A 26,777-nucleotide genomic window follows, 5' to 3' on the forward strand; every position below is an offset into this window, starting at 1 on the left:
TTTCCAGGTGGCGCTAGGGGTAAAGATCCTGCCTGCCAATGCAATAGATAATGAGAGATGTGGGTTCGATCCCTGGGTTGAGAAGATGCCCTGGAAGAGAGCATGGCAACCCACTCCAGTCTTCTTGCCTGGAGAATCCCATGGACAGAGGAGCTAGTGGGCTACAGTTCCTGGGGTCGCAGAGTCAGACACGACTGAAACAGGTTAGCACACACTCAGGTTTTAGTTCAGTCGCTCAGTTGTGTCCGACTCTTGTCACTCCTTGGATTGCAGCACTCCAGGCTTTCCTGTCCTTCACTATCTCCTGGAGTTTGCTCCAACTCATGTCCATTGAATCATCATGCCATAGAGCCATCTCATTCCTGTTTCATCCACGAGAGAGGTGGCTAGGGCTCGGCAAAGTGTCTGGTCCCACTGGGTGGGTGTGAACCTGCCCTAACCGCTCCCTAACCACGTGACTGTCACTGTGTCCTCCTCTGTAAATCGGGAGGGGGCAGCACCTGCTTGGTAAGGGGCACACACAGCATCTGGTACATAATCAATGCACCATCCATCTCAGCATTGTATTTACTACTAATAGGGATAGCATTTAATAATCTGCTCCTTTTTCTCTCTTGTCACTTAACTGTGCTCCAGACCACATCTGCTTTACTTACCCCTGTAAATCCCACACCCAGCACAAACGAGACTCAACAAATTTGTGGCTGAAGAGGCAGGAACATACGCTGTCCTCAAGGAGAGGAAGCTGAGTGATATGGGGGCCTGATGATAACCCTGTGTGATGAGGGGACCCCAGGAGGACCTGTGTGGCTGTCGGGTGGGGTGGGGGGCATGGGGTAGAACCCCTGATGAGCTCCTGGGGATGGGGAAGGTGGCAGGAAGGAGGGCGGGCTGTTCCTTGTGGGGTGTCCACAGATTGTACCTTACCCCTCACTGAGGAGCACTTAGGCCGTTTCCAAACACATGTCACTGTTAGGATGAAACAATCATCGCCCAGCTCCTACTCAATCAATTTCGTAGAATATGTTTCTAGCACTGGAGTACAATCATCTGCTTTATTCCTTCCATGCTCCGTTCATCCACCCATCCAGCCAGCCATCTGTTCATCCATCCACCACTCACTAATCAATCCATCCATCCAACCATCCACTCATTAACTCAGCCGATCATCTCAGACCCATTGAGAAGACAGACGCCTCCTCCACTCCTGCTCCCAGGAGGACCCCCAGGATGATTGACAGGAGCCTCGTGGGGACAACAGGGGAGACACAGAAGGGAGATGCCTGCAGGCCCTCCTCCCTCTGAACGGTGAAGCACCCACCTGGTCCTAACGCCTCCTTGCTGGGGTGTTCAGGCCGGCCCTTTTCCTTCTTGCGAAACAAGCGGCTGATGGAGGACTTGATGCCCTTCTTCTTTGGGGCTTTGTGCAGCGAGCCCTGGCTGCTGGTGCTGCTGCTGGGGTTATTCCCGGGGCTGTCCTGAGAGCCTGTGGAGCTTCGGGGAGAGAAAACGACCTTTAACTGGCACCCTTGTGCAAACACACACCCCTCCACAAGAGCTACTGATAGAAACGGGCACCCAGCAGCACCCGCGCCTCAACCTCGCAGCTGACAGTTGGAGTCTCCTTCACCGACCACACTCCACACGAGCAATGCAGGCTCCCAGCGTCAGACAACTGCACCGGGAAGCTGAGATTCTCTGCCTCGAGCTCTCCCGCGAGGAGGGCTTGACTCCAGGCCAGCTGGTGCAGAGGGCGCTCTGACCCTCCCTTAGGGTCGCTGCTCGGCAGGTGATGATGCTCCAGGAGAAGACGAGCTCCCCTGCTCTGGGTAGGTCCCCCGCCTCCCACAGGGTAACCGTGCCCGGCCGTGGCAGGAGAGCGACGGTCACCGTGCAGGGCTGCTGGTCAGGTGAACACACATGCCCCCCATTGAGTGCTGCCTGGCTCAGGATGGGAGCTCAGCAAGTAGTGTTCTGAACGAGGACAGTGTCAGTCACAGGAGGGGACAGAGTCTCCTGAGAGGAGACCCCTGCAGAAAAGGGAGGGACCCTCAAGAGCGAACCCGAGAGGCACGGGGCCGTCACTGTCAGGAACGTGCCCCAGGCCGGGCAGACCTCTACCAAGAGCAGGAAGAAAGCTCCCACAGGAGTCAATCTGTAGAGATGGACGTTTTCTAAAATCACTGAGGTCACTGAGCTCTTCTTCCCCAGCACCTGAAGTTCACCACTAAACACAGGCACCGAACTCAGTGGTATTCCTTTAAAATCATCCTTGCAACTCTTTCAAGACAAGAGGCGCAGGGCTCCTGAAACTGACGACGCACACACAGGTCGCTTACTTGTGGGCGTCCCTGAGGTCCTCATGGGTGGCTGTGCGCAGCGCCCCCGTGCGCAGGCGGCCCAGCCGAAGGGACCGTGGCCAGGCGAGGGTCGAGGTTTCACATTTGATGGCGGTCTTGTCATCTCCTACCTCTTCCTGTATAGCTGGCAGCTGAGGGAGTGAGGTAAGTGTCAAATTGGCTAACAATAGACTGTTCTGAAAAAGGCAATCACACAGGCTTTACATTATAACCAGAAACTTATTTGAAGATCTATTAGCTATGCTTTCCCCCAAGTACAAAAAAACCCTTGTTATAGCTTAATGCCATCGTAAAGGACTGTCTTGTTCAAAAAAAGGGGGGCTATGGGGCACCGAGAGCATCTGACTGAGTGCAGAGACCCCGGACAGGAGCCTCCCTGCAGCCGGCCTCAGCCCTCCCTGGAATCCAGCGACCAGATGGCCCTGCGGGGCAGGACAGCAGAGCGATGCTGGCACCGTGAATCCTGCACAGCATGAACTGCCCTGATGAAAGGACTGTGCTCATCGCCAGATGCTACTCAGAAGCACCACAGCTAGAGTACAAAACCTCTCAGCAAAGCCGTCCAGACCTTTCTGTTTGAAGGAGAAAAAGACACAGCTTGTGCCACCATCCAAGATCATTTGGAGTGATGATGCAGGTTACTGGAACCCATGACAACAAGAGAAACACAGAAAAGGTACCTAACCCCTCCACGTGAACACCATGTGCCTGGATCGTATTTCTCGGTAACATACAGACTGGGGACTACCCACTGAAGTACTTACACGCAGTTCAAGTGTCATTCGCTCACAGTGGATTCCATAAGGCGCCCCCAGGTCTTCACTAAGAGATGATCTTGTATCACCCTAGAGCGGTGGGAGGTTCAAAAAGGAGGAGATATATGGGTACCTATGGCTGATTCCTGTTGAGGTTTGACAGAAAAGAAAATTCTGTAAAGCAATTACCTTTCAATTAAAAAATAAACTAATTAAAAAAAAGAAGAAGAAGATGATCTCTCTTGGACACCCAGCGTTTCTGCTGGTCCTGGGTGTGAGGAAAGGAAAGACAGTGTGGGAACAGATTAACCCTGCAGGGTCCAAACAGGTCTCACTGATACATTTCGGTGTGTGGTTAAACCAGGGGAGGTTTTAGGAAACATGCATGGCATGTATTGTTATAAACAATGAGTGTGTTGTTTTGACCAACTAACCTGTGCCTTTTTGGTGGGATTCTGTAAGGAATACTGATCCCGTGCAGCCCCACAGGAGCTTGGTGACAGCAAGGGAACTTAGTGCAAAATACAGCTGAACTCATTTAAGAGCAGCTGGATAAACTGGGCTCCCTCCCCTGAGCTCTAACAAGAACCCTCAGACAACAGAAGGCTACAAAGGCTAGAAATTTTCCACATGGAACTGAACAGGGATCAATCTCAAAGTCAAGTAAAAATAAGCATTTATAAAAATCAGAAAACAACAACGAACAGAGCAGGGAAGTGACACACCTGGGTTGACTATGGACTCAGTGGAGACAAACACCTGCCTCAGAGTCAGGGCCCAGGCCAGCCCCTTCTCCTGGGCCTCCTCCTGAGGAAGGCCTCTGGGTCTGGGCCTGGCTGCCCTCCCCCAGGATGGGAGCTGCCCCACTGGTGCCACATGTGGCTAGGAAGGGCAGTGCCTTGTCCTCGCTGAACAGGAGGGCAAAGCAGGCCACAGAGCAGGCGAGCGGCACACCCAGGTGACCAAACCCAGGGGGACAGCGCTGCTCTGCTGTGCTCAGCAGAAGGGCTCCCGGGCACTGAGTTGCCTGAACTGGAGTACCGCCACCCCAGTCCTGCGGGAAGGCCCAGGAGTGCTCGGTCAGCGGGCTGGGAGCAGGAGAGGGACAAGGAAGGCCAGCCCTTGGGGCACTGGACTCCAACAACAGGGGCTCATCCAAGTGACCTGAGGGGAGAGGCAGAGAGCTCCCTCCTGATGCTCCCTCCATCAGGGATGCCGTGATGGACACGAGAGCCTCTAGAGGAAAGCTGGCTGGACAGCACCATGGTTAAGTGTCCAGGCTCTGATCAGACCAGTCCGCACCACGCTGCTGGGTGTGAGAGCCTGGGCAGGGTGCCCGGCCTCGCTAAGCCTCAGTGTCTATGTCTGCTGAATGGGGATAGCAGCAGCCTGGACCTCACCTGGGGATGAGATGACAGACTCGGAAAGCACGTGCCCGGCACACAGAGTCTCCTGCACACTGCTACCCACCATCATTAAATTGGCTTCCTGCAAATCTAACATCTATGGCTCTGATTCAGTCATTTCTTACATGAAAACACTAAGCAGAAATTCCATGGTGGTCCAAAGGTTAAGACTTGGCACTTTCACTGCCGGGACACTGGTCTGATCCCTGCTTGGGGAACTAAGATCCCATAAGCTGTGCAGCATGGCCAAAAACATAAGTACAGAAATTTTTAGAAATAATAAATAATACTATGTCTATTATAAACAAGCATGAGATGATCAGAAGGCAAACAAGTGGGAGAAAGGCAAATTGTTACAATTGTCCCAACGAATGACCTATTTCCAACAGAACCATCAGCACATTTTAAGTGGTGGGTGAGTTTCATCACTTCCATTAAAACGTCAATTATTCACCAGGACATAACTACACAGTGTTCATTCACGTTAAACGATAAGGACTCTTCAATACTTCACAGAGAAACAAAGGCCTGCTAAATTACTAAATAGTTTACCTTTCGATGCTGCTTCCTTAAATCACTAGGCTGATAGATGCATGCAAAGAAATGAAGAGAAACCAGATTCATTGCGACTTTGAAGCTAAAACTTCAAGAATCCGTAGAGGCAAATACAGTAAAGCAAAAATGATGGCAAACATGTAAGTGACATGAAGATTTAGAGAACATGTGACTGGAAACAGAACATTTTTTTTTGACCACAGAAGTTAAATAAGCTATTCAAGATTTACTTAGAGAAACACTATAAATTATTACTCAGGAAGATACCATTCTATTACAACATCATGATTTATTAAAGCATAGCATTCTGTACAACAAAGGGCCTTAACAGGTGTCTATTCTCAGCCAAATCTCTCTAAAAGTTAGTTTCTCTTAATCAAAAACATGTTATACTTTAAATTATTTATTTAACTGATGAGGAAGTTACCATAATATCTATTTTAACACTGAACAAATCTAACCACCTATTGGACATTAATGTAAAATCCTGACACAGAATTTGATTTAAAACTTCTCACAATAAATTCATTAAAGCAAGTTCCCTGTGAAAATATGTAAGAATGAAAGCTAGCATAATAGCAGGTGCAGTTTTTACATTTTATTAACAATAGAAGATACTTTTTTAACGAGTCTAATAGAGACATTAACTGTGCAAAAGCTGATGAGATTTACAGTCTTAAATACAAGCACCAACATAGAAAGGATATTGTGTCAGTTCAGTTCAGTTGCTCAGTTGTGTCCGACTCTTTGTGACCCCATGAATCGCAGCATGCCAGGACCCTCTGTCCATCACCAACTCTTGGAGTTCACCCAAACTCATGTCCACTGAGTTGGTGATGCCATCCAGCCATTCATCCTCTGTCGTCCCCTTCTCCTCCTTCCCCCAATTCCTCCCAGCCTGAGAGTCTTTTCCAATGCGTCAACTCTTCACTTGAGGTGGCCAAAGTGCTGGAGTTTCAGCTTTAGCATCAGTCCTTCCAATGAACACCCAGGACTGATCTCCTTTAGAATGGACTGGTTGCATCTCCTTGCAGTCCAAGGGACTCACTCTCAAGAGTCTTCTCCAACACCACAGCTCAAAAGCATCAATTCTGTGATGCTCAGCTTTCTTCACAGTCCAACTTTCATATCCATACATGACAACTGGAAAAACCATAGCCTTGACTAGATGGACCTTTGGTGGCAAAGTAATGTCTCTGCTTTTGAATACGCTATCTATGTTGGTCGTAACTTTTCTTCCAAGGAGTAAGCGCCTTTTAATTTCATGGCTGCAGTCACCATCTGCAGTGATTTTGGAGCCCCAAAAAATAAAGTCTGACACTGTTTCCCCATCTATTTCCTATGAAGTGATGGGACCAGATACCATGATCTTAGTTTTCTGCGTGTCGAGCTTTAAGCCAACTTTTTCACTCTCCTCTTTCACTTTCATCAAGAGGCTTTCTAGTTCCTCTCACTTTCTGCCTTAAGGGTGATGTCATCTGCATATCTAAAAGTCCATTAATTCTACACTTAAGAGGATCATTTCTTTATGTAAGCACAATCTCATTTATGAATTACACATGATATGTAGTTTAGGATCCATCTACATATATTATGCTTATAACTGTGTGCTGCTGCTGCTAAGTTGCTTCAGTCGTGTCCGACTCTGTGGGACACCATGGACTTCAGCATACCAGGTTCCTCCGTCCATGGGATTTTCCAGGCAAGAGTACTGGAGTGGGTTGCCATTGCCTTCTCCTGTAACTGCATAGTGATACACCAATTCAACTTACTGCTATGGGGGAAAAACACCATTTAATGAGACATGAAGACAAAGCACAAACCCAACTAAGGGGACACACGCTGTGGACCACAGCACGGCTATGACCAGAGCAAGTGAGGGGACGGGGGAGGAGAGATGGATGGGTAAACTACAGCCTCGGGGGCTGGTGGGGGATCTGGATTCATGACGAATAAGCAGACAACAGGATGAGGGAGGGAATCAAAACCAGTGATGAAAGCAGACACACTGTCAGAGAACTCCAACAGCAAGGAAAACATACAGAATTGTTCTTTTCCAAATATTTGGAAAGAAATCAAGCATGAATCCGCAGAGAAATCATCAAAGAATTTTAAATATCAACTAATTAGCCAATGATGCAAATTATAAAAACAGTGTCAAAAGACCACAAAGTGGACTAGTTACCACTTCACAGGCCGCTAAAATGATTCACGGTTAATTTAATTACAAGCTGACTAACAATGCAGCTAACATGAAATGGGTGGTAACAGAAAAAAGAGACAATACAAGTCCAGTTACAAAGCAGAATCTTGTACACATGATTTCACGGGGTAAACAGCAATACACTCACAACACCTAAGCTAAACACGCAAGAAAGCTGGAACATGTGCTTTAGAGCCGCACACTCTGTCACCAAAAGCCCTAGGTCGTCATCCCAGTTTTAGACTCGGAAAAGTGAGGCAGCCCGACGTCTTCCCTGGGGCCCTGGGGCCCTGGGCTTTTAACCTGGTTTCATACACAGAGCTGGACTGAGCGCATGGCCAGGTCCATCAACAAGCAGACCAGTGTAGATTCTTGGTTTTGTTCCCACCGCATGCCCTGCACCCTGTAGCCAGGCATCCCCAATGGAGAATGTGCTGTACGGCTTTCCCATGCCATGAGAGCTCCCTATGGTTACTTTCATGAAGCTGTCTGCTCCCTGAGAACAGAAACTTCCCTGCAGCTGCTGTGCCCAGCACAGGCCAGGTGCAACGTTACAGAGGCAGGCTCTGGCTGAGTTCATGATGACGTGCTAAGTTGGTGGTCCAAATATCAAGACTAATTTGTCACTGTGCCATTGTGGAATGATTAAAGACTAGGCAGTTTAAAAACTTTTAGACCTCTGAGCGTAGCAAATGTACCTGATTTTCTTCTGGGTATAAAGAGAAAAAACAAAAAACAAACAAAAAACAGCGTGCTGGGGGAGGGATGCGGCAGGGAGGAGGCAGACACATACCAGAGTCATGATGCCCAGCTGGTCTCCCTCCTGCGCCAGGCTGTGCTGCCTCCTTCTGGGCTTGGGCAGGGGCGGGCAGGAGTCAGCATGCGAGGAGGTGGAAAGCAGGTTGAGGGAGCTCACTGATTTAAAACGACGGAGGCTGCCTAAGCTCCCCCTGCCCTCCCTGCTCTCAGTCTCCTCGGCCCGCTGCTCCGTGTTCTCCTTCTCTTCTTCGATCAACCTAAAATAGAATAAAATACATCACCTGCCTTTGTCAGCAGAGGGACCTGTCTGGACAATAAATTTGGGCTGGCATTCTGTGTCATGATTAGCAAATTCCAGAAACAGTTGCTCAATGAACATCTCAGCCAAAAGGTTCTAAGTTTCCTCTTTTGAATATTCTCAAACTTAGAATAACTTAGCATTGAGTCTTCCAAACTGGCCCTGATCATTCATGCTTGATTTCACTTATTTACTCTAACATTCTGAAGGGGCCCTGGTGGCAATTCTCTTTCCTGTGAAGAGATACCTCAAGTTTACAACCCTTACCTCCCCTGCTCTCAGGGCAGACATGCACGTCAGTGCCTCAAGTCTTTTCCACTGGGAATCAGGAACTCTGTATAATCAAAACAGCAATTCACAAACAAGCTGCAGTTTCTAAACACAAGTCTCCAGACCAGATGAAGTGCTGAGTTGATCTTTTTTTTTTTTTTTTTTAAGGTTGTATATATACAAATGCATCACTTTATGAAGTTCTCCACCAGCTTTGTGTGAGTTTCTGGATTCATGTCAATGTGCTGCATTAACCTAGAATTCACAGTTTCTGCTCTTCTCCCCTAATGTGTGGTGGATGTTTTTATATAGCAGTTTAAATACACGATTATGCAAATAAAATGATTTTCAGATTAAAATACAAGATTCTTACAGAAAGTAAACTCTCCAGCTTCACTTCTACTCATACATCTGGAAAGTTTTTCACTGTTGATAACAAGTTGATGGACAGAATTGACCATTTACATCAAGTCAACTTGTCGCATAAGGAAAAATCACTTTTACCTGAAAACTTGCTGTAAAAATAAAAATATTAATCTATAACCATTCCATACTTCCTGCAGGGACACGGAAAGACCATCTTTCTGAGCTCATCTGTGCTCAAACACGGCCCACAAAGCTGTCTGTCTTGGCGTCAAATGGGCAGGTGACACCACCTGCGTTTGCTGGTTGTCCCGTACACCCCCTGCCTTTCCCCCGGAGCATCCCGCTCGGCCTACAGGAACGGGCACCTCGGCCTGGGCTGACGTGGCAAGAACAGTCTGAGCAGCAGCTCTGCCTGGTCCTGTGCAGGGTCACCGGCCTGCGGCCACTCTGAATGTGGACTCGGGACACGGGCATAGATGTGTGGGTGTGGCACCAGGCAGGCCTCGGGGCTCCCAGCCACCTGGCTGCACCCAGACCCAAGGCCCCCTGCTCACCACGAGGCAGGCCTTTTGATTCTATCCTGTTTTGAAAATTGTTATAACTGCCAAGACGGTGTCTAAAGAAAACATCTTAAATATACTGATGAGATGAGAAAAACTCAAACACATGTCCTTGGACCACTGTCTTACAACAAGCCAATCTTCACACTGTATTAAGTTAAAAAGGAAAATGCAGATCTGAGTGGGAATTTGCCAACCCCAAAACCCCAGCTTTCACCAGGTGGCTTCTCACCAGAACATGGGGGGCTCTGAGGGACACAGGAGGGTCCACGGGCCGCAGGGGACACCACCTCGGCACCTCACCCACCTTGGTGCTCAGAGCTGAGGGGGGATACCCCACAACGCCTCCTGCCGCCCCCACAGAGTGCGGAAACCACACCATAGACAGAACGCCCCAGCTGACCGAGCTCTGTAATCAAGGGCCATCTCAAAACTGAAAATTCCTGAAGCAGACCTGAGGTCAGGTTTCTTACTATGGAACACTCAGACATCCCTAGGAGAAGACAGCTCCTCAGAGAAACCGAGTTTCTGGTGCTGAGTTCAGGATCACCCACCGGATCTCTTCATTGATGATGTCCAGCTGCTCCTGCATCATCACGGTCAGAGTCTTGGCATTGGCCTGCCTGCTGGGCGACAGCTGAGTGGCTGAGCTGAAGAGGGTGACCCTGTCGCCCTCGTCGTCAGACACGCTCTCATCACTCTCAAAAGCCTGGGCCACGTCGGCCAGCATGCTGGCTTGCTGCGTGCGCTCGCAGTCCTGCTCCTTTCGGGTCTGCACCTGGGCACGAGAGGACCACGTCTTGTCAGCAACATTCAGGGCAGCTCAAGTCTATCAGGAACTGAACCCAATTTTACATGGAAGCCCTGACTCTGGATAAATGCGCCATGCTCATGAGACACTGCCATCTCTTAAGCGAACAGGACTCAAGAAACAGGCAGGGGGAGAATGCAGTTCCTTGATGGCCTGGTGACACTCAGGTCTCAGCGTGGACGGCAGGCAATCCTATGAGGTTATTCACAAGGGTGGGCTGATGGAGTCAGAGACAGAAACTGAAAATTACAAAAATACATCCATGCCTCCATCAGCCAGGCTGGAGCAAAATAAGAAAAAAGAACCTTTCAGCTCGGCAGCCGCTGGGTCCCTAATCAGTGGTCATCACTGGTACCAGTTCACCAGAGTGTGCCGTCCTCCCAGGCTCTCAGACCTCCATTTCCCAGGCTGGTCTGAACACCCACAGAGAGGTGCAAGCAGGGGCAGCCAGCAGACGGGAGGGCCAGCCCCTCCGTGGCTCTCCTCTCGGGACACAGGCCCTTGGGCTGTTCTGGGGGATGGCTCCTCGCACCGCAAGGGTGGCTCTGTCATCAGAGACACATGGGATACTGCCAGCGGGGCCCCGTGCCGCCCTCCCGCTCTCACACCTCACACCCTTCTCTCGGAAAACGTCCCCCCTGCCACACTGTCACCCAGGTCCTGCCTTCTTTCCCAGAAAGGACCTCAAAGGAACTGAGGGGCAGCCTCGAGGTGCTGGCTTGTTGGCTCCCTACCCCTGGGGCCAGTGCCCTCGCCTCCTGTCTTCATCAGGACCCCACCCCAGGGCTGGGCTACCCCATTCGCTGGCTCCAGGACCACCTGCCATCATTCCTCCTCTGCTCCAGTGAACCAGCTGCCTATGGGTTCACCCCCATCAGCCCGGTCGGCATGTCCTCTCCCTTCTCTCGCCTTCCAATCGCACAAGGGGTACCAGCAGATTCCTCCTCCAGGGCTCCCTGCAGCGCCCACTGCGGGTCTCTGAAAGCTCCTTGGGAGTGGCCTCTACGGTCCCCCTCCCTGCCAGGTCTCCACTTCGCTGCCAGCAGGTTGTGAGCCCCGCCCTGCAGGGCAATTCCCCGGGGGCTCAAGGAACCCATGTTACCAAGCCCCCTCCCTTCCTTGCCCTCCCCCACGCCACCCCCCGCCCCGCCCCCAGCACGTCTCTCCCTGGGCTCCAGGCCCTGCCTTCCCTTGCGATTATTCCTCAGTCCCTTGTGCCCCTTCTCAACCTTGGAATGCAGGGTTCCCCACAGCTCTACCTTTGCACCCCATCTCTTTCCACCGGCACCCGCCTGGTGACTTTACCGTGCTCATGCCTTTAAATGCCATCTGTACGCCCACAACCCCAAGTCCACCCTGAGCTGAATGAGTTCTCTCCCGGATTCAGGCCGGAACACTCGGCTGTTCTCCTGACACATCCCTGGAACACCCAATGGGCTCATCCACCTCAACAGGGCTGAGGCCCGGCTCTTAGCTCCCCGCCCCGGCAGCCCTCCTCACCTCAGGAAATAGGCTCTGGCCTCGAACTGCTCAGGCCTGAGCCCAGGCTCCTCCCTGATGTGGCCCGCTCTCTCCCTTGTCCCCGCTGGTTGACATGACCCTTTTTCTATCTCCAAGTGGCTACTTCTCTTCCTGCCTCCGGGTCTCTGGTTCAAGGTCACCCTCCTGGTGTCACCTCACTGGCCACCCTGTTTACACACGATCGTCCCCTCCTCCTTGGACAACTCAGGCACTCTGGTCTCCTTTCCCTGCTCATTATTGTTCAACAGGCTGCGCGGGTTTAAAAAGGGGTCCACAAATTCTTCCATCCTCCTCCCTTCAAGAGGCAGAAGAGGCAACTCCTGCTCAGCCCCTGAGCGAGGCAGGACTTGGCAGCTCACTCTCACAAACAGAAGTGAAGGTGTGCGGCCTCAAGACCAGGGTGTGAAAGGCCCTGGGCTAAACCCCGCACTCTCGCTCTCAGAGGGTGTTCTGAGGAAAGCCAGGCCATGGGAAAGCCACACGGCAGGGACCTCGGCCTGTCCCCAGCAGCCAGGTGAGTCTGAAAGCCTGCCATCCAGCCTTGGGGGGCCTTCCCGTGTCTGTGCCCTCAGGAGGCCCTGAATCAGGCCCGCCTGCTACAATGCACAGGCACTGGGGACTGTGAGCTGCTCCCTGGGAAGTCACTAAGCTTTGCAATGATTCGTTATGTAGCAGTGGATAAAGGACACACATCGTTTTTAATTCACTGCTGGAGTCCTACTTTTGACCATGTCTGGCCCAAACTAACTGCTCACTGAATGTGGAAGCTCAAAACACAGACATGTATGAACAAATACATGGCATGAATGAGGTGAAAAGATAAAGGCACTTAAACTCCCAATGAGAATTCTTCTCACTATAAGCTGATGGATATGTGTATCCATTTACTCGTAGGACGATTTCAAAACTGTGCTAATTAGTACCATGCTGGGCCTCACAGTAGGCCACAAATAATCAAAATTGGTTAAGGAAAAAAAGCATGCCTTCAAAGTAAACTCTTAGCCAGAAAAAGGAAAATGGGGAGACGTAAAGCAATCTATCAGCGCTTTGTTCCAAACCCACCTCAGGACCACAGTGTGAGGGGGCAGGTGCCTCACAAGGTGCCCACCAGGGATGGGAAGGGGGCGGCGGGGTCCTTGCCTCGGATGGCTCATCGTGCAGCGCTGCCAGCCGGCCTTTCTGGGGGCACCGCAGCACCGCCCCGTTGCCCAAGGAGTCTGCCGGCCGGTCCGCCACAGGGAACCTGAGGTCCGGGGCGCTGCCCAAGTGGGGTCGGCTGAAACACACGGGGAAGAAGAGTGCTGTTAGAAGAAAAGAGAGCTCACTCTGTCAGACGAGCCAAAGCCTGTCCATTTGGAAGATCGGCAATTTCACAGCAAAAGGGCCCCCGGGAGGGCACTGCCCTCCTGGCTCCAATAGCAACAGGCCGCCCGCTGCTCTGCAGACACTCAGGGCTCATCCCCAGCAGCTGGAAAACTCCCGTATGTGGGGAAGGCAGTGCTGCCGCGAGGGTGTGGAGCTGACTAGGACAGGATCGGCTGTCTGGGGTTGGGGCGTCCAGGGTCCCCCGGAGCCCGCTCTCAGGTCCCAGGGCAGGGTGTGCACCTGCTCTGCTTTCCCCTTGGCACCCCACCTCCCCTTTGGCCCACGCCTGCTCTGACCTCCCTCTCTCACGGGAAGTTTGTGGATCACAATCGCTGGTCTGCCTGGAACACTGTCTGCACCACTCTCAGTGTTTTTAAAGGCGCCTCAGACAACCCGCAGCAGAAAAGCCTTGGACCCACAGCTCGGAGCTGAGCACCACTGGTGTCTCCCATTAAAGCAGAGGTGAGCGTGTCACCAGAGTCTGGGCTGAACAAGGCCCAGCACAGATGCTCAGGCCCTGAGCACTAAGGCCTGGGCCTGCAGGTGCCAGGAGCTCACTCAGCAGGGGCCTGCTGGGAGGCAGGGCAGCCCCGCCTTGACTGTGAGCAGCCTGCACTGCAGGACCGCCCGGGTTCTGCTCAGTCTTGTCTCTGGGACGAAGGTGGTGCCTCCATGTGCAGGATTCCCTAAACCCAGGAGACAGGGCCTTCCTCCGAGGACAGGACACCCCATACGTCTGCAGAGTGGCCAGGGCCAACCACCAGCTCAGCCTGCTCGGGGTCACACGCTGCTCTGCTCGACGGTTTTGTGAACACTGTGCTGCACAGGAGATGGAAGTCTGGAATCTCCAGGAGCCACACCTGTCTTCCCTCCCATCTCCCCTCCCTCCTGACAGAACTGTTCCCTTCTCTGCTCCACTTCCACCCAAGGGCCTCGGGCTAGAGCACACTTGGGAACTGAGTGGGGGGTACGACACAGTCCTGCTGTGGACTGGGGACCCTCGAGGGTCCTCTGAGGGCCACAGAGGCCTCCGGGTTGGGTCGACCCCCAACCATCACCTCCCAGTCCCCTTGCGGGGTGCAGCCTCCATCTCTCTCCCCCTCCTCACCCGAAGCTCTTTCCTCCGGGAGAAGGTCTCAGAGACAGGCTGACCTGCGGGGAGCGAGCTCCACCCCTGGCAAAGGTCATGAGGTCAGACGCAAAGGCGGGATCAAGCCTCAGGAGTCTCCCTGGAAATTCTCGAGCAATCTACCCCCAAAACCAGAGTCTGCCTACTTTCTGCTTTGTGCTTTCACCTACACCTCTGACTTTACGGGGGGCTGTCCCCCACTACCTCTCTGAAAAAAGAGTTAGCTTACAGCTCCAGTTAATAATTCCTGGGTGTGACAGTGTTTCAACCTACAAACTCCTTTGGAAATCCTCTAGCCTGCCTGAATAGGTTTTTCCGGCCACATGTGATTGTTCAGAGCCTGCCAACTGTGAGAGGCAGGAGATGTTCTAAACTGTCTAAACACAGATTCTTTTGAGTAGTTAAAAGATTGATTAGAAATTGTATTGGTGAAGGGATTTTCACTTGTTGGGCCAATGTTTGCTGCTAAGTTTCCATATCCCTTACCTGCTGTGTCCCTGGCAGTGTATTGATTAATATAATTGGTGTAAGTAGTAGCTTTAATGTTTGTAACCTGGGACCCTTGAGTTAATTCTTTTTCTTGTTATAGCCCACCACACCTTTGCTCTGTAGGAATGCAACTTTATCTAATGCTTTTGGAGGGTGGCTCCTGACCAATCACCTTTAGAGAAAAATAAGTTTTCTGAAGAGAAGGTCTTAAAGTGTTAACAGGCCTCTGGGCCAGAAGATGATGCAAATCACCTAAGCTTTTGCATATGATAAGTTTGCAGGAAGAAAGCCTGGCTTGCTGCAAGACTCTACCCCTTCCCTCATTATCCTCTATGCATAACTTAAGGTATAAAAACTACTTTGAAAAATAAAGTGCGGGCCTTGTTCACCGAAACTTGGTCTCACCATGTCGTTCTTTCTCTTACCTTCTGGCTGAATTATTCAGCCTCTTTTCTCCACTGAATTTCCTCACTGAGCTATCCTTATTTCAGCCTCTTTTCTCCACTGAATTTCTTCACTGAGCTATCCTCATTCTATTACTCTTTATATCCTTAATTAACGTTTAATTAAGCAGTTGTTTCCTGATCCTCGCCGACGCCGTCCCCGCTTCGAATACCCTGGATCAGCTGGGGCTGGTCCCCGGCAGTGACCAATTCCTCTGGGAGGTCCCACCAAATACGCCGTGCCTGCCCTGCCTGTGAGCCAGTTTTCAGTCCCCACTCCCTCCCTCCTGAGGCAGCACAGTGCCCCCCACCCAGCCCACACTGCCCACAAGCCCCACTCTGAGGCCCCACCTGTGCTGCTAAGTCACTGCTGTGACCCCCTCCAGAGCTGCCTCCTGGAGACACCCCTCCCTCGCACCGGCCGCTGTGGCCCACTGTCTTCAGAGCACAGCGGCTCCTCCTGCCCCGCGGCTGCTTCCTCTTCTCGTCTCTCACTCTCACTGACACACACGGGACTGGTGACCAGGCCCCAGGCTTCTCCATCTGAAGCCCCCAATTGTGTCAGGCCTCGGTTCCTGGCACCAGGTCCCTCCTCGTTACCCAAAAACCCCCAAGAGGAGGAGGCCGTGTCCACCTCCTCTTCCTCCACTGTCTACGCAGTCCTCCTCACACTCACCTCGTCCACCCTGGGAGCAGGGGTTCCCCACCTCTGACAGCCCCAGCCCCTCACCCTGGAGGAGCTCTGCCACCAAGTCCGGCCACGTCCCCTCCTGTTCTGTAGGGCACGTGCTCTCCTTGAACTCCACCCACCATGGTTTCAGACACAGGACCAGTTTCTGGCTCTGCCTTTGTCTCAAATGACATCTCCTTTTCTCTAGAAGAAGGCTGGGTGGGGGCTCTGGACTGCGAGGATCCCCTAAGCACTCAAACACAGAAATATGCGTATGGGCTCCAAACTGTCTCCTAAGTCAGGATTCAAGCAGTAGTCCATTTCCTACAGATGAATGAATGTCACCAGTAAGCACTTAATAACCTTTGCTAAAGTTTATCTCTCACTTGTGACCATTTTCCGTGAAGAAGCCAAAGAAACATTTAAATACTTAATAAGAATTACCGCCCCTATAACAACGAGGAAGAAAAAATCAGGATGCTCAGTAATCTGCTCTCCTCATTCACAAGCCAGGTGATTCCTCCCACCGCAGTCAAAAGACTACAGGTCATTAACCTTCTGTGACTCTTCAGAAACGTCAGTGTCACAGTCTGTCAGGCCCCTCAGATGAATACGCCCAAATACCAACTGGTCGGCCCCCTACTTCCAAACCTCTGCCTGTGGTTTTGAGTGTTGTCAATCCTGTGACACCACTCCCTGGTACCAAGTTTGACCCTAAGGAACGATGCTTGTCTCTTCCCTCTCGCTGGCCACGAAGCTACAGGCTCCTTGAGGTGCGACCATGAGCAACACCCAGTCATACTGTCCACACACCAGACAGGCCCTTGTCACACTCGACAGCGCTGAGGGGAGCTGCCCGGGGGAGCAGCCTACCTGTGGTGGAAGGGAGCCCCTCGCGGTCTCGTCTGGTCCACTTCGGCTCTCAGGGTTTCCAGGTTTAGAATCAGCTGGTCCTACGAAACAGCAAATGACACAGCCTGCACCGCTTGCTTTTTGGATGTAAAGTGACTTGCACCAAAATGTGCAGAACAGGTTACATCAGTAGGTATCAACTCCCAACATTGTAATTCTGAGAAAATGTTCTCTAAGAGTCCCTAGCAAATAGAAACACTCAGAACAATATTAACCCTTATAAACCATAATGAAGAGGAAGTTCCATCTCAGGTGTAGAAAAGGTTTCTCTGGAGGAAACATGGCAAGCCATTAACAACGATGAAGTCTGTAGAGAGAAGCTAGACTTCAGGCGGGGGTTTCGGGTCAGGGGGACATGACTCACTCTATTGCCCTCCCTCCTCTCACTGCTTTAAACTGTCTCCATGGAGCTCACCTGCATTCCTCACATTCATTCCTCTACAGCCCACTTCACTTGCTCATGGGGTAAAACAAGTCAAACGGGCCAAGTTTGTGAGTCACTCAACTCAACCTGGAAGCTCTGTGCTGTCGGCCACGGCAGTCACTCGCCTCGTGCAGCCCCTGAGCACGTGAGACAGGCTGGTGCAAAGCCCGATGTGGAAATCACACAGAGGATTTCAAGACTCATGGTGAAAGAAGGACGTCGAGTAGCCCGTTGGTTTTTAGGAAATTTTAGATTGTGTAGGTGGCTCGTATTATCTTTCTGACGCACAGCACAGTCCACGTGAATGGCTCACGCTTTGTCTGAGCTTTTGGGTGATCCCTGAAAGGACTACTCAGAATTCTGAACCACACACAACAGCCACACACTCTAAATCCATCTATAATGCAAACACATTCAGTGTTCAAAACCAGAAGTGCTATACGTGTTATAGCAGTGGATTAGCCATAAGGAAAATGGAACTCGACTTCTGCTAAGCATCTGCTCAAACTCATGTCCACTGAGTTGGTGATGCCATCCAACCATCTCATCCTCTGTCATCCACTCTCTTCCTGACTTCAATCTTTCCCAGCATCAGGGTCTTTTCCAATATGAAAATTCATATTAAAAAACTGGAAATAATTACCTCAAGCAATTTTTAAATGCAATAACAAAGTTGCCAAGTCTGTGTTTTATAAGATGAGCATCAATTTCAAGGTTTAAAAAGCTGTTTTAGGACCTACTGTATTAAAAAAAATGGAGAGAAGACAAAAGAATGATCTATTTGAGATTGGCTCTGTATGAGAAATTGCTGAGACTAATTGACGGGACGGGTCATGGGTATTTATTATACTACTCCATCCACTTTTGTGCATGTTTGCAATTCTCTATCGTAATACATTTAAAAAGTTTATTTTCTGTTAAAGCAGAGTCTTCTCCAGCAACACAATTCGAAAGCATCAATTCTTCAGTGCTCAGCCTTCTTTATGGTCCAACTCTCACACCCATATGTTACTACCGGAAAAACCATAGTTTTTGAGTATATGGTTTGTCATATATGGTTTGAGTATATGGTTTGTTGGCAAAGTGATGTCTCTTACTTTTCAATATGCTGTCTATGTTTGTCGTAGCTTTCCAAGGAGCAAGCATTTTTTAATCTCATGGCTGCAGTCACCGTCTGCAGTGATTTTTGAGCCCAAGGAAACAAAACCTGTCACAGCTTCCACAATAAGGCGTCGGCATTCAAAGATTTTTAAAGCAAAACAAAAGTTGACTTTGAATTGGCTTAGTCTAGTCATAAACAGCATCCCGATCTCAACAGCCTCTGAGCAGCAGTTATGAAAGTAAGAAGTGCACCCCTGATCGGCAGATATTGAGCTCTCTGCCTAAGCGGGGAGGGCGCCTCACCGCGGGTCTCACGATGGGAGTCAGAACCACTGCTCCCTGGAAGTTCGCCTGTGAGGCTCTGCAGTCCAGGCCCAAAAACACAGGTATGGTGGGGACAGTACTGACACGTGAGGCTGGACCCGGGATCCCCACTCCATTTCCTGGATGGCCTGTATTGCCGTGTGGCCAACCTTTCCAGGAAACCTCTCTCAGGACTCGGTGATGTGAGCCTCCACCATCACCCTTTCCTGATGCGCCTTCTGTTGCAGGGCAACTGCGGTTCTCCTGTCTAGAGGCAGCCATCCTACACATACACCGTGTCTGGACCAGCGGTTTGGCATGTGGGACTCCAGCGCCACGTCCGAGGCAAGCAGGCTCCACACCTGGGTGCCATGCCTTCAGTTTCATGGGCCCCAGGCTGGCACCCCTAGGTTTGTCTGAGGGGCAGTTGGGAGGTCCACCTGTATCCCAAGCAGCTCCCCGGACTGGCTGGTCAGAGCAACAAGCAGCCTCTTTGAATGTGGGGAAGCCCTGGCTCCTACCCACTGCCTATGGGCGACCACCTCTGGCCCTGCTCCCAAGGAGGTGGGTGCCCGGATCAGCAGATGGGGCCACACAGGCACACACTCGATGCCAGAGACGGGACTGGTGGAGAAAGGCAGTGCTGGCCCCCGCCCAAGCCACGTCTACTGCCCAGACGCCGCCTCCCTGTCAGCACAGGCACCCGCTGCAGCTCCTTGTTCTTTGCCTCCAGTTGGGCCTCCATCTGGCGCAGCCTATCCTCGATGCTGCTGTGTCTCTCTCTCCTGCCTGTCGGCCAAGAACAGCGTCAGCTCCGCTCACAACAACCCTGTCCTGACAGCACGCGGGCTGTGATCGCAGGGGCGGCAAGCGGGCCATGCTCTGTGCGAACCACGGGCCCTGGGTTCGCCAGGAGCACTCCCGCATGCCTGCTCACACAGCCTGCGCGGCTTCGTGTGTGACACATGGCTCACGGAGGATGCTGGTGACCAGCTCGTGAGAGGAGACGTGCTCCCCGTGCCCCAGGCCCCACACCCACGGCCGCTGCGCTCCCTCCTCGGACTGCCTGTGGCGAGCCCGCGTGAGCAGCAGACAGCGGCAAACCCGAGGCACACGTTCTACCTTCCTAAGCTGGGAAGGAAGTTCGAACCGTTTAGCCTCCTGAGTGGTAGAGCTTCCGGAAGACAAAAGGTCGGACTACAAGGCCGACTGGGGATGGACAGCAGAGATGCCAGGGGAGAGGAGAAACCAAGCCTGGAGAGGAAGATCACAGGCAGAAGGGTGCCCCCTGGCGGCTGTTAGTGACCCTGCTCTGGGAGGGTCTGTGAGCACCGGACACCGGCGGCCTCCCGCGACGTGATGGCCCCTCGGGCACTCACTAAGCTCCTGGCAAGGCTTCCGACAGCCGCGTCAGCACAGACCCGGCCCGACTCTCTATGTTCAGCCAGTGCCCACCAGCAGCGCAGGGCAACACCTTTCCCATCAGAAGGACAGGGTGGGCTGGCTGGCTGGCAATGGGGTCGGTGCCCCCAGCAGCGCCACATCCCAAGGACATGGCCTCTCACCCGCGGGCTCCTGGGGACGGCGAGTGGGGAGTGGGGCCTCGGGTCTGCACATGCCCTGCTGGGACTTCTTTAACAAGTGTATGGATAAAACTTAAAACTGTGTTCATTACAGAGCTATTTTGGCCATCTCTTAAACGAGAATGGGATTTTTCTAGGTCTCTATCCTGCTAGGCTTTGAGTGGCTGACTGAACTCTGAGCAGCAGTGACTCGGAGCTGAAGCGTCCTAGGGACACACAGAACTCGGGACAAAACTGGAGGGAAATTAACGTAGGGATGACGCAGAAGTGGGGCGTGCCTGACACTCAGGGAGCGCTCCCATCTCAGACGGGCAGCACGACCCCCATGTCTGCGCTCCTGTGTGGACTGAGCAGCATGGGCAGGGGCTCGGTGGGAGAGCAGGGGAACAGGCCCTCCCTGTGCCCGCCCCCCAGGGACCCAAAGCAGCACCTTGGAGAGCGAGGCCACCCTCTGCGCCTGCTCCGCCTCCACCTCGGGCAGCGTCTCTGCCCTCCGCAGTCTCTGCTGCAGCTTCTCTACCAGCTCCAGGCGCTCCTGCAACTGGCGGTTCTTATCCTCTGTCTACAAAGGGAGAGCAGAGGATCAACACAGGCCGAGAGGTGTAGCCACTGTCGCTTTAAGTAAGCTGAGACAAAACCTAAATGCACGTGTCTAGTGGATTCATTCTGTTTCGGAAGCTCCCTCAGGGTATATTTTCTCTCAGTGTTCCTGGGCTTGGTCTCAGTGAGCAGAACACCTCCTGCCAGAGTATTTGCTTTTCCTAAACATTCCCCAAGGACATCTTAAAAAAAAAAAAAAAAAGTTCTTCTATATTAAAGAAGATCTGTAGAATCTTATTCATTCTTATTGACAAGTTAAGGGAAGAAGGGTTCACTACAGACCCTTCTTAAAACGTCACCAGAATCATCATTTAGAGGGAACCCTACCGACCGCAGATGGCTACGGGCGTGTAAGCCAAAATATGGCTTTCATCTCCTCTGAAATACAGACCTGATAAGAGCATGCCTGGTGAAATGCCAGTCAACTAGTATTTGTAAATGCACGATTATTCTTTTAACAGATCTTCTTACTCTGAAAAACTTTCAATGTAGAACATTTAGACAGATTCTTTTTTAAAAAAGAAAAAAATTAAACTATCTATAAGCTCAGGTTCCTGAGAGGTTAGCGTTTGTTTCTAAGCAGCTTTCTTACTTTTTCTGTGTGCGTATTCCTCTATGTACGTACACAAACAATATGCTATGCTTTAAAACCCGCAGAAAACAATAGCATATGGTACATAGTATTTTCTGATCTGCCTTTTACAGCCATTATTTTGTATATCGTGATGCTTTTAATTAGCATTCCCCATCATACTTTTCAATGGCTTTCTAGTATTTTATTTTTGGGGTGGGGACAATGATACACTTTGGCACGCACCAGACTGACTCACTTTGTTTTGGAGAAGCCAGATTTGGTTTTCCTGGTTAAGTCCTGATTATCTGAGACCACTCGGGAACAGGAGCGAGTAAGGCTCACCACACCACAGGAAGTACAAACCCTAATCAGACCGGAGCTCTAACCCTGCCTTTTGTCACAGTGACCCCAGTTCCCAACAGGCAGCCAGCTGCCGTGAAGTTCCCTGCTGCTCTCTACTCTTTCGGTAACAACTCTAACAAGCCAACAGATTCACCTTCAAGTAAAACAAAAGAGTCAGGAATGGAATTCCACAAAATGGTTAAACCAAGTCCCAAATAATTCAAACCTGTAAGTTGCAGTCACCCGCAATTTTTTAAAAATGTATTTCCTTCCAGTACAGCTGATTTACCATGATGTACATCCACACTTTTGAACACAGTATTTTAGGGTCATAAGAACTTTACACTGGGACTTGATTTCCAATGTGGGAGTCACATGGAAAGATCTTTACCTTCCTTCCTCAGTAATTCACTACTATAAAAGTCAGACACGGTTCATAAAAGCCATTACCTGTCGATGCCTAGAATCCTTATTTGCAATTTCATTTTCAAGTTTATTACTGATGTCGTCCTAAGTTTCAAATCAAACATAAAGTTAACATCCTCAGAATAAAAATCCTAGACACGGCAGTTTTCTCGGACGTGAGCAAAAATGCGCCTATCCCAAAGGTCACGATTGGCACCCATCTGTCTTAACGTTCTGTCCAGCCACTTGGTTTACCAAGCTTCTTTTCTACATCATAAACCCAAACAGCAAACGAAAAGTATACTAAACTACCCTGTTATTCCAAGAATTCCAGGAGGGAAGGTATCTGGCATGAAGTCAGGACCTCTGTCTGCTACACCATACAGGCGGGCTTGACCCAGAACAAGGAGGGACCTTCAACAGATCCAACGGGGAGCTCTGAGGCTCGTTTCCTCGAGTGAAAGTTGGAAAAGTCTCATGCAATTTCCTCAGAATTCAAGTAGAATATTAACGAGTGGAAACAGAAGTCAAATTGTACACAACTGGGAGCAGCCTTCTCAAGCCTAGTTCTTCAAAAGCAGAGTTACACCACATGGATGAAACGCTCAAACCAGGACCAGAACTTGCTGCTGGTGCAACTCCTGTCCGCCACTTCAAAATCCACTTCAGGTCCCTCCCTGGTCACTAAGTAACCAATGTGAGAGCAAAGTCCTAACTTTAAAAGTGAAAGGTCTTGAAAACGCGTTTTCTAGAATTCTATACGTATTAAACTCTGCCACCTAATCTCCTGTTGCCAAAGAGTAGTGTGAATAGCTTATGCAAACCTGTGCAAATATTTCTGTTTTGAGTTCTCACACAGAATTACTCACACCAAGCTACTAAACAAGTACACCTGCTGTACCACATGTTGGAGGGGTTCTCTCTGAGACGGTCTCACGGGAGAGGGGTGGGCCGGGTGGGTGCTGTCTGTCTGTGCACAGAGGAGAGGCGAGGCTCACAGGAAGAGGCCTGAGTCCCCAGCACTCTCTGTTTTCACAGTGACCGCTAGGGAGTTTCTCATAAATCAGGACACCCGCAGACATGACCGCCAGAGACATCACGATTCCACATGGTTACACAGCTCGGGCCTGAGGATCTGAGGGTGAGCAAACACCACTCGACTTGTCTGACCGCCGGTATCACTGTCACACATCCCTTCAAGGAGCGGAACCTCAGAAAACTCGAGAAGATGGCCAGGCAAGCTGCCTCAGCAGAGCCCACACAGCATGCTCCCATCTCTCCGAGAGAACAGGCTCCACAGGTGTCACCAGACTCGCCTGAGTGAATCAGAAGCAAATTTCAGCATCATCAGGAACACATTCGACAGGCAGTTGCGGGGGGCGGGGGGCGGGGATGAACCGGGAGACTCGGGTTGACATATATACAGCACTGATACTACACATAAAGTCAACGAGTGAGGACCTAGTGTACAGCACAGGGAAGTCTGCTCAGTGCTCTGTGGTGAAGCAAATGGGCAGGAAATCTAAAAGAGAGACAGACACGTAAATAGATAGATAGATAGATAGTTGACTGATTCACTTTGCTGTACAGCAGAAATTGACACAGCAGTGTAAAGCAACTATACGCCAATAAATGAATGAATGGATGAATGAATTTTTAAAAAAGGAACACAGTGGGCCCCCTAGAACTTGTGGAAATGAGGAGTCCACACCCAGGGTGCGGCACAGCGTCAGGGCTGCCCTCATGTTGGTCCACTGCCAACGGACCGCCTGGACCAGGCCTCTTCTACCCCAGAGACCTCGACGCGGAGGCAGGGAGGCAGCCAGTTGTGGTCTGTCCAGTGCTCTGCTCTTACTCACGCAGCCATCCCAAGGCTGAGATCCCCGGGAGAACAAGAAACCCACATTCCACCTCAGGACAACAGACACAGCTGCAGTCACTCACTTCGCGGATGTCCTGCTCAAGTTTTCTGTTCATGTTCTTGGACTTGAGGAGGTCCTTCCTGGCCGTGTCCAGGTCCTCCTCCAGATGTTTCACGTGGGCAGAGAGGGCTGCCAGGCGCTCCTCCATCTGGCTCTGCTCCCGCAACTGCCTCTCTATGATTTCCTGGAGCTCCATCTTCTTAACCATGTCTTCCTTGTGGCTTAGAGAGCCGTCGGAGGGTCTCTAAGGGGGAAAGGAAGCCTTACACAGCCTGGTTTTGGGAGGGAGGGAACACAGTACTTCCGGGCAATCTGTGAGGTCAAAACTGCCTTCTGCGCTCTGGGAGCTCACAGGACCCTCGTGGCCACTCAGACCTACATGGTGCATCGGTGAGAGGTCCCAACAGCCCCGCACAGACTGGATGGTAAGACGAGAACCAGACAGAGAGCGAGACCAAGGACTTGCCTTTCCATTGGCGCTTGGCATGTTTTCTTGCTCATGATGTACATCAAGCACCCTGTCCGTTAGTATCTTTTCCTGGTTATTCTCCTCTGAAAGAATCATCTGCTAAAACCAAAAAAATTGAATCAGAGTAAAGAAATAAGTAAAGACAGCAAAACTCCACCTGGAAAACTCAACTCTAAACTGAAAACACAACATAAAAAGAAAATACATGGTGATGCTATCCATCCCAAATACCACCAGGTGATTAGAGTCAGAATTTGTCTTCTACTGGACAAAGGGGTACTTAAGAGATCCTGCAACTCTGAGCCACAAGTCTAGTTTACTAGTCATTAAAATAACCCTGGTGGGTGGGTCCTCAATCAGAAAGATAAATAACATCTGATGCCCACCACTACAGCCTTCATTCTTTTTTAAAATGAAAGGATTCAAATGACAAACCCTTCACGGAAATTACACAAAGACTGATCAAACTTACCTCTTTATGTGTGGCACCTAATTCTTCTTCTAACAAACTACACCTTTCAAGTGCTACTCGTAATCACGCTCTCAACTCAAATCAAAGGGGCCGAGTCACTGTGTGTTGATGTGTGTATATACGTTAGTACACTTCTTAGTGTATACTCACCCTAATACATGGATACTGTCACAGAATACCTTGAATGTCTCTCATTGATCTTAACGTCAAGAGAATCTGCTTGTTAACAGCTTTAAATTCTAAGTTTGAGAGAACAAAATGTTCTCCTAAATTAATTATTACCCAGTTTTTAACTGCAAATTGATATACAGAATATAATAAATCTTGAGACATTCATGCCAACTAATACTTTTTAACTGGGGGCTTCCCAGGTGGCTCAGTGGTAAAGAATCCGCCTGCCAATGCACGAGGGCAGGTTCGATCCCTGGGTCAGGAAGATTCCCTGGAGTAGAAGATGGCCACCCACTCCAGTATTCATGACTGGGAAGCCCCATGAAGAGAGGAGCATGGTGGGCTACAGTCCACAGGGTTGCAAAGATTCGGACACGACTGAGCATGTATGCAGGCAACGCTTTTTAACCATATAAAACTCTGAATTCTTACAGAAAAAAAAAGTATATACAAGAATTCAAGACGCTCAAAAGTCAACTAGTTACATAAATATGTGCATCATCCGCCTAACAAGGCAGCAAGTGTACAAATCCAGGACGGCCGGATGGCTGGTACCTTCTCGTCCAGGGCCTTGTGGTGTTCAAAGAGCCATTTCAGCGCCCTGAGCACCTCCACCTCACTCCTCATGCCGGCTGGGGACTGCGCCTGCCGCTTGCCTGTTGTCATCCCGACGGGTGGAATATGTCGCGAAACCAGGCACTCCAGGTGCTCCAGCAGCAGCTGCAGGGCAGGGCCAAAGGAACACCTTCAACCTCATGCTCGAACTCTGGGCCGATAACTCCTCTCAGCCTCACGCTATAGCCGGAAACATGCTAAGGCACGTTGGAATCCTGCCAGTTCAGTCGAAAGTTAGAGTGGACTTCCCCAGGGGTCCAGTAGTTAAGACTCCACACTTCTTCAAGGATCATGGGTTTTAACCCCTGGTCAGAGAACTAAGATCCCACACAAAGTGTAGCGTGGACAAAAATGTAAGTTAAGAGAACTCCCCCCTCATATGTACTAAAATTACATTAGCTCTCATCAGAAATTTGAAGCAAGGTATGAGAACCCAGAACTGATCCACCCTGGTCTGTTCAGTGGGAAGATGTGGAAAATGACTTGAAAATCAGACAATGTTTAAAGACAGCACACGGAGGCCAGCAGTGACCCCCGCGGGGCAAATGTCAACACGTGAGAATCCCCCTACTGACCCTGGTGTTGTTTCTTTCAGCTTTCAGCTGAGCGATTTCCTCTTTGGCTTTACAAAGCTGCTCCCTGTAGGTATATCCTTCGGGAGTTGGAAATTCCTAGAAAACAGTTAAATGAGAAACTAAATGCAAACATAAATTAAAAAGAGAGCGAGACTGTGAAGACTGACCCTGTCAAGTCTCTCCAGGCTCCACACAAAGGATCTCCATGCCCCTCCAGAGAAGAGGGGTCCACTGACCCCAAGACCACACAGACCACCACAACTCAGAGTGGCCTTCAGCCTCCACCTCGACCTGGCAGGCACGTGGCAGGAGAGAACCTGGAATCCAAGCCTGCCTTCTCAAGACCCAG

At 50.6% G+C, this 26,777-nt stretch overlaps 1 protein-coding gene and 1 long non-coding RNA gene across 12 annotated transcripts in view; both read right to left on the reverse strand.

Annotated features, from left to right (window-relative positions):
- The window catches only part of LOC109578038 (liprin-alpha-1-like), a 392,515-nt gene that overhangs the window by 364,379 nt on the left and 1,359 nt on the right, over nt 1–26,777 (reverse strand). For 8 of the 11 annotated variants that reach the window (XR_011565626.1, XM_070785522.1, XM_070785529.1 and 5 more), the window contains exons 2-10: nt 26,429–26,524; nt 25,794–25,958; nt 24,593–24,694; nt 24,149–24,370; nt 20,714–20,845; nt 16,834–16,913; nt 12,927–13,140; nt 10,087–10,310; nt 8,073–8,295 (exon numbers count right to left, since the gene is read on the reverse strand). Coding sequence is in view for 10 of the 11 variants with exons in the window: in XM_070785522.1 (XP_070641623.1) it covers nt 8,073–8,295; nt 10,087–10,310; nt 12,927–13,140; nt 16,834–16,913; nt 20,714–20,845; nt 24,149–24,370; nt 24,593–24,694; nt 25,794–25,958; nt 26,429–26,524 (1,458 nt within the window). In the remaining variant the exon portion in view is untranslated. The remainder of the gene's footprint in view (nt 1–8,072; nt 8,296–10,086; nt 10,311–12,926; nt 13,141–16,833; nt 16,914–20,713; nt 20,846–24,148; nt 24,371–24,592; nt 24,695–25,793; nt 25,959–26,428; nt 26,525–26,777) is intronic. The other 3 variants (XM_070785524.1, XM_070785521.1, XM_070785526.1) reach the window with 3 other exon arrangements.
- Nucleotides 1,322–2,333, reverse strand: LOC139182042 (uncharacterized). The gene is made up of 2 exons (XR_011565628.1): nt 1,601–2,333; nt 1,322–1,494 (listed from the first exon to the last, which is right to left on the reverse strand). It is a non-coding gene; the product is annotated as an uncharacterized lncRNA (long non-coding RNA).

Source organism: Bos indicus, unplaced genomic scaffold (genome assembly GCF_029378745.1).
Source record: "Bos indicus isolate NIAB-ARS_2022 breed Sahiwal x Tharparkar unplaced genomic scaffold, NIAB-ARS_B.indTharparkar_mat_pri_1.0 scaffold_70, whole genome shotgun sequence".
NCBI classification, from domain to species: Eukaryota; Metazoa; Chordata; class Mammalia; order Artiodactyla; family Bovidae; genus Bos; species Bos indicus.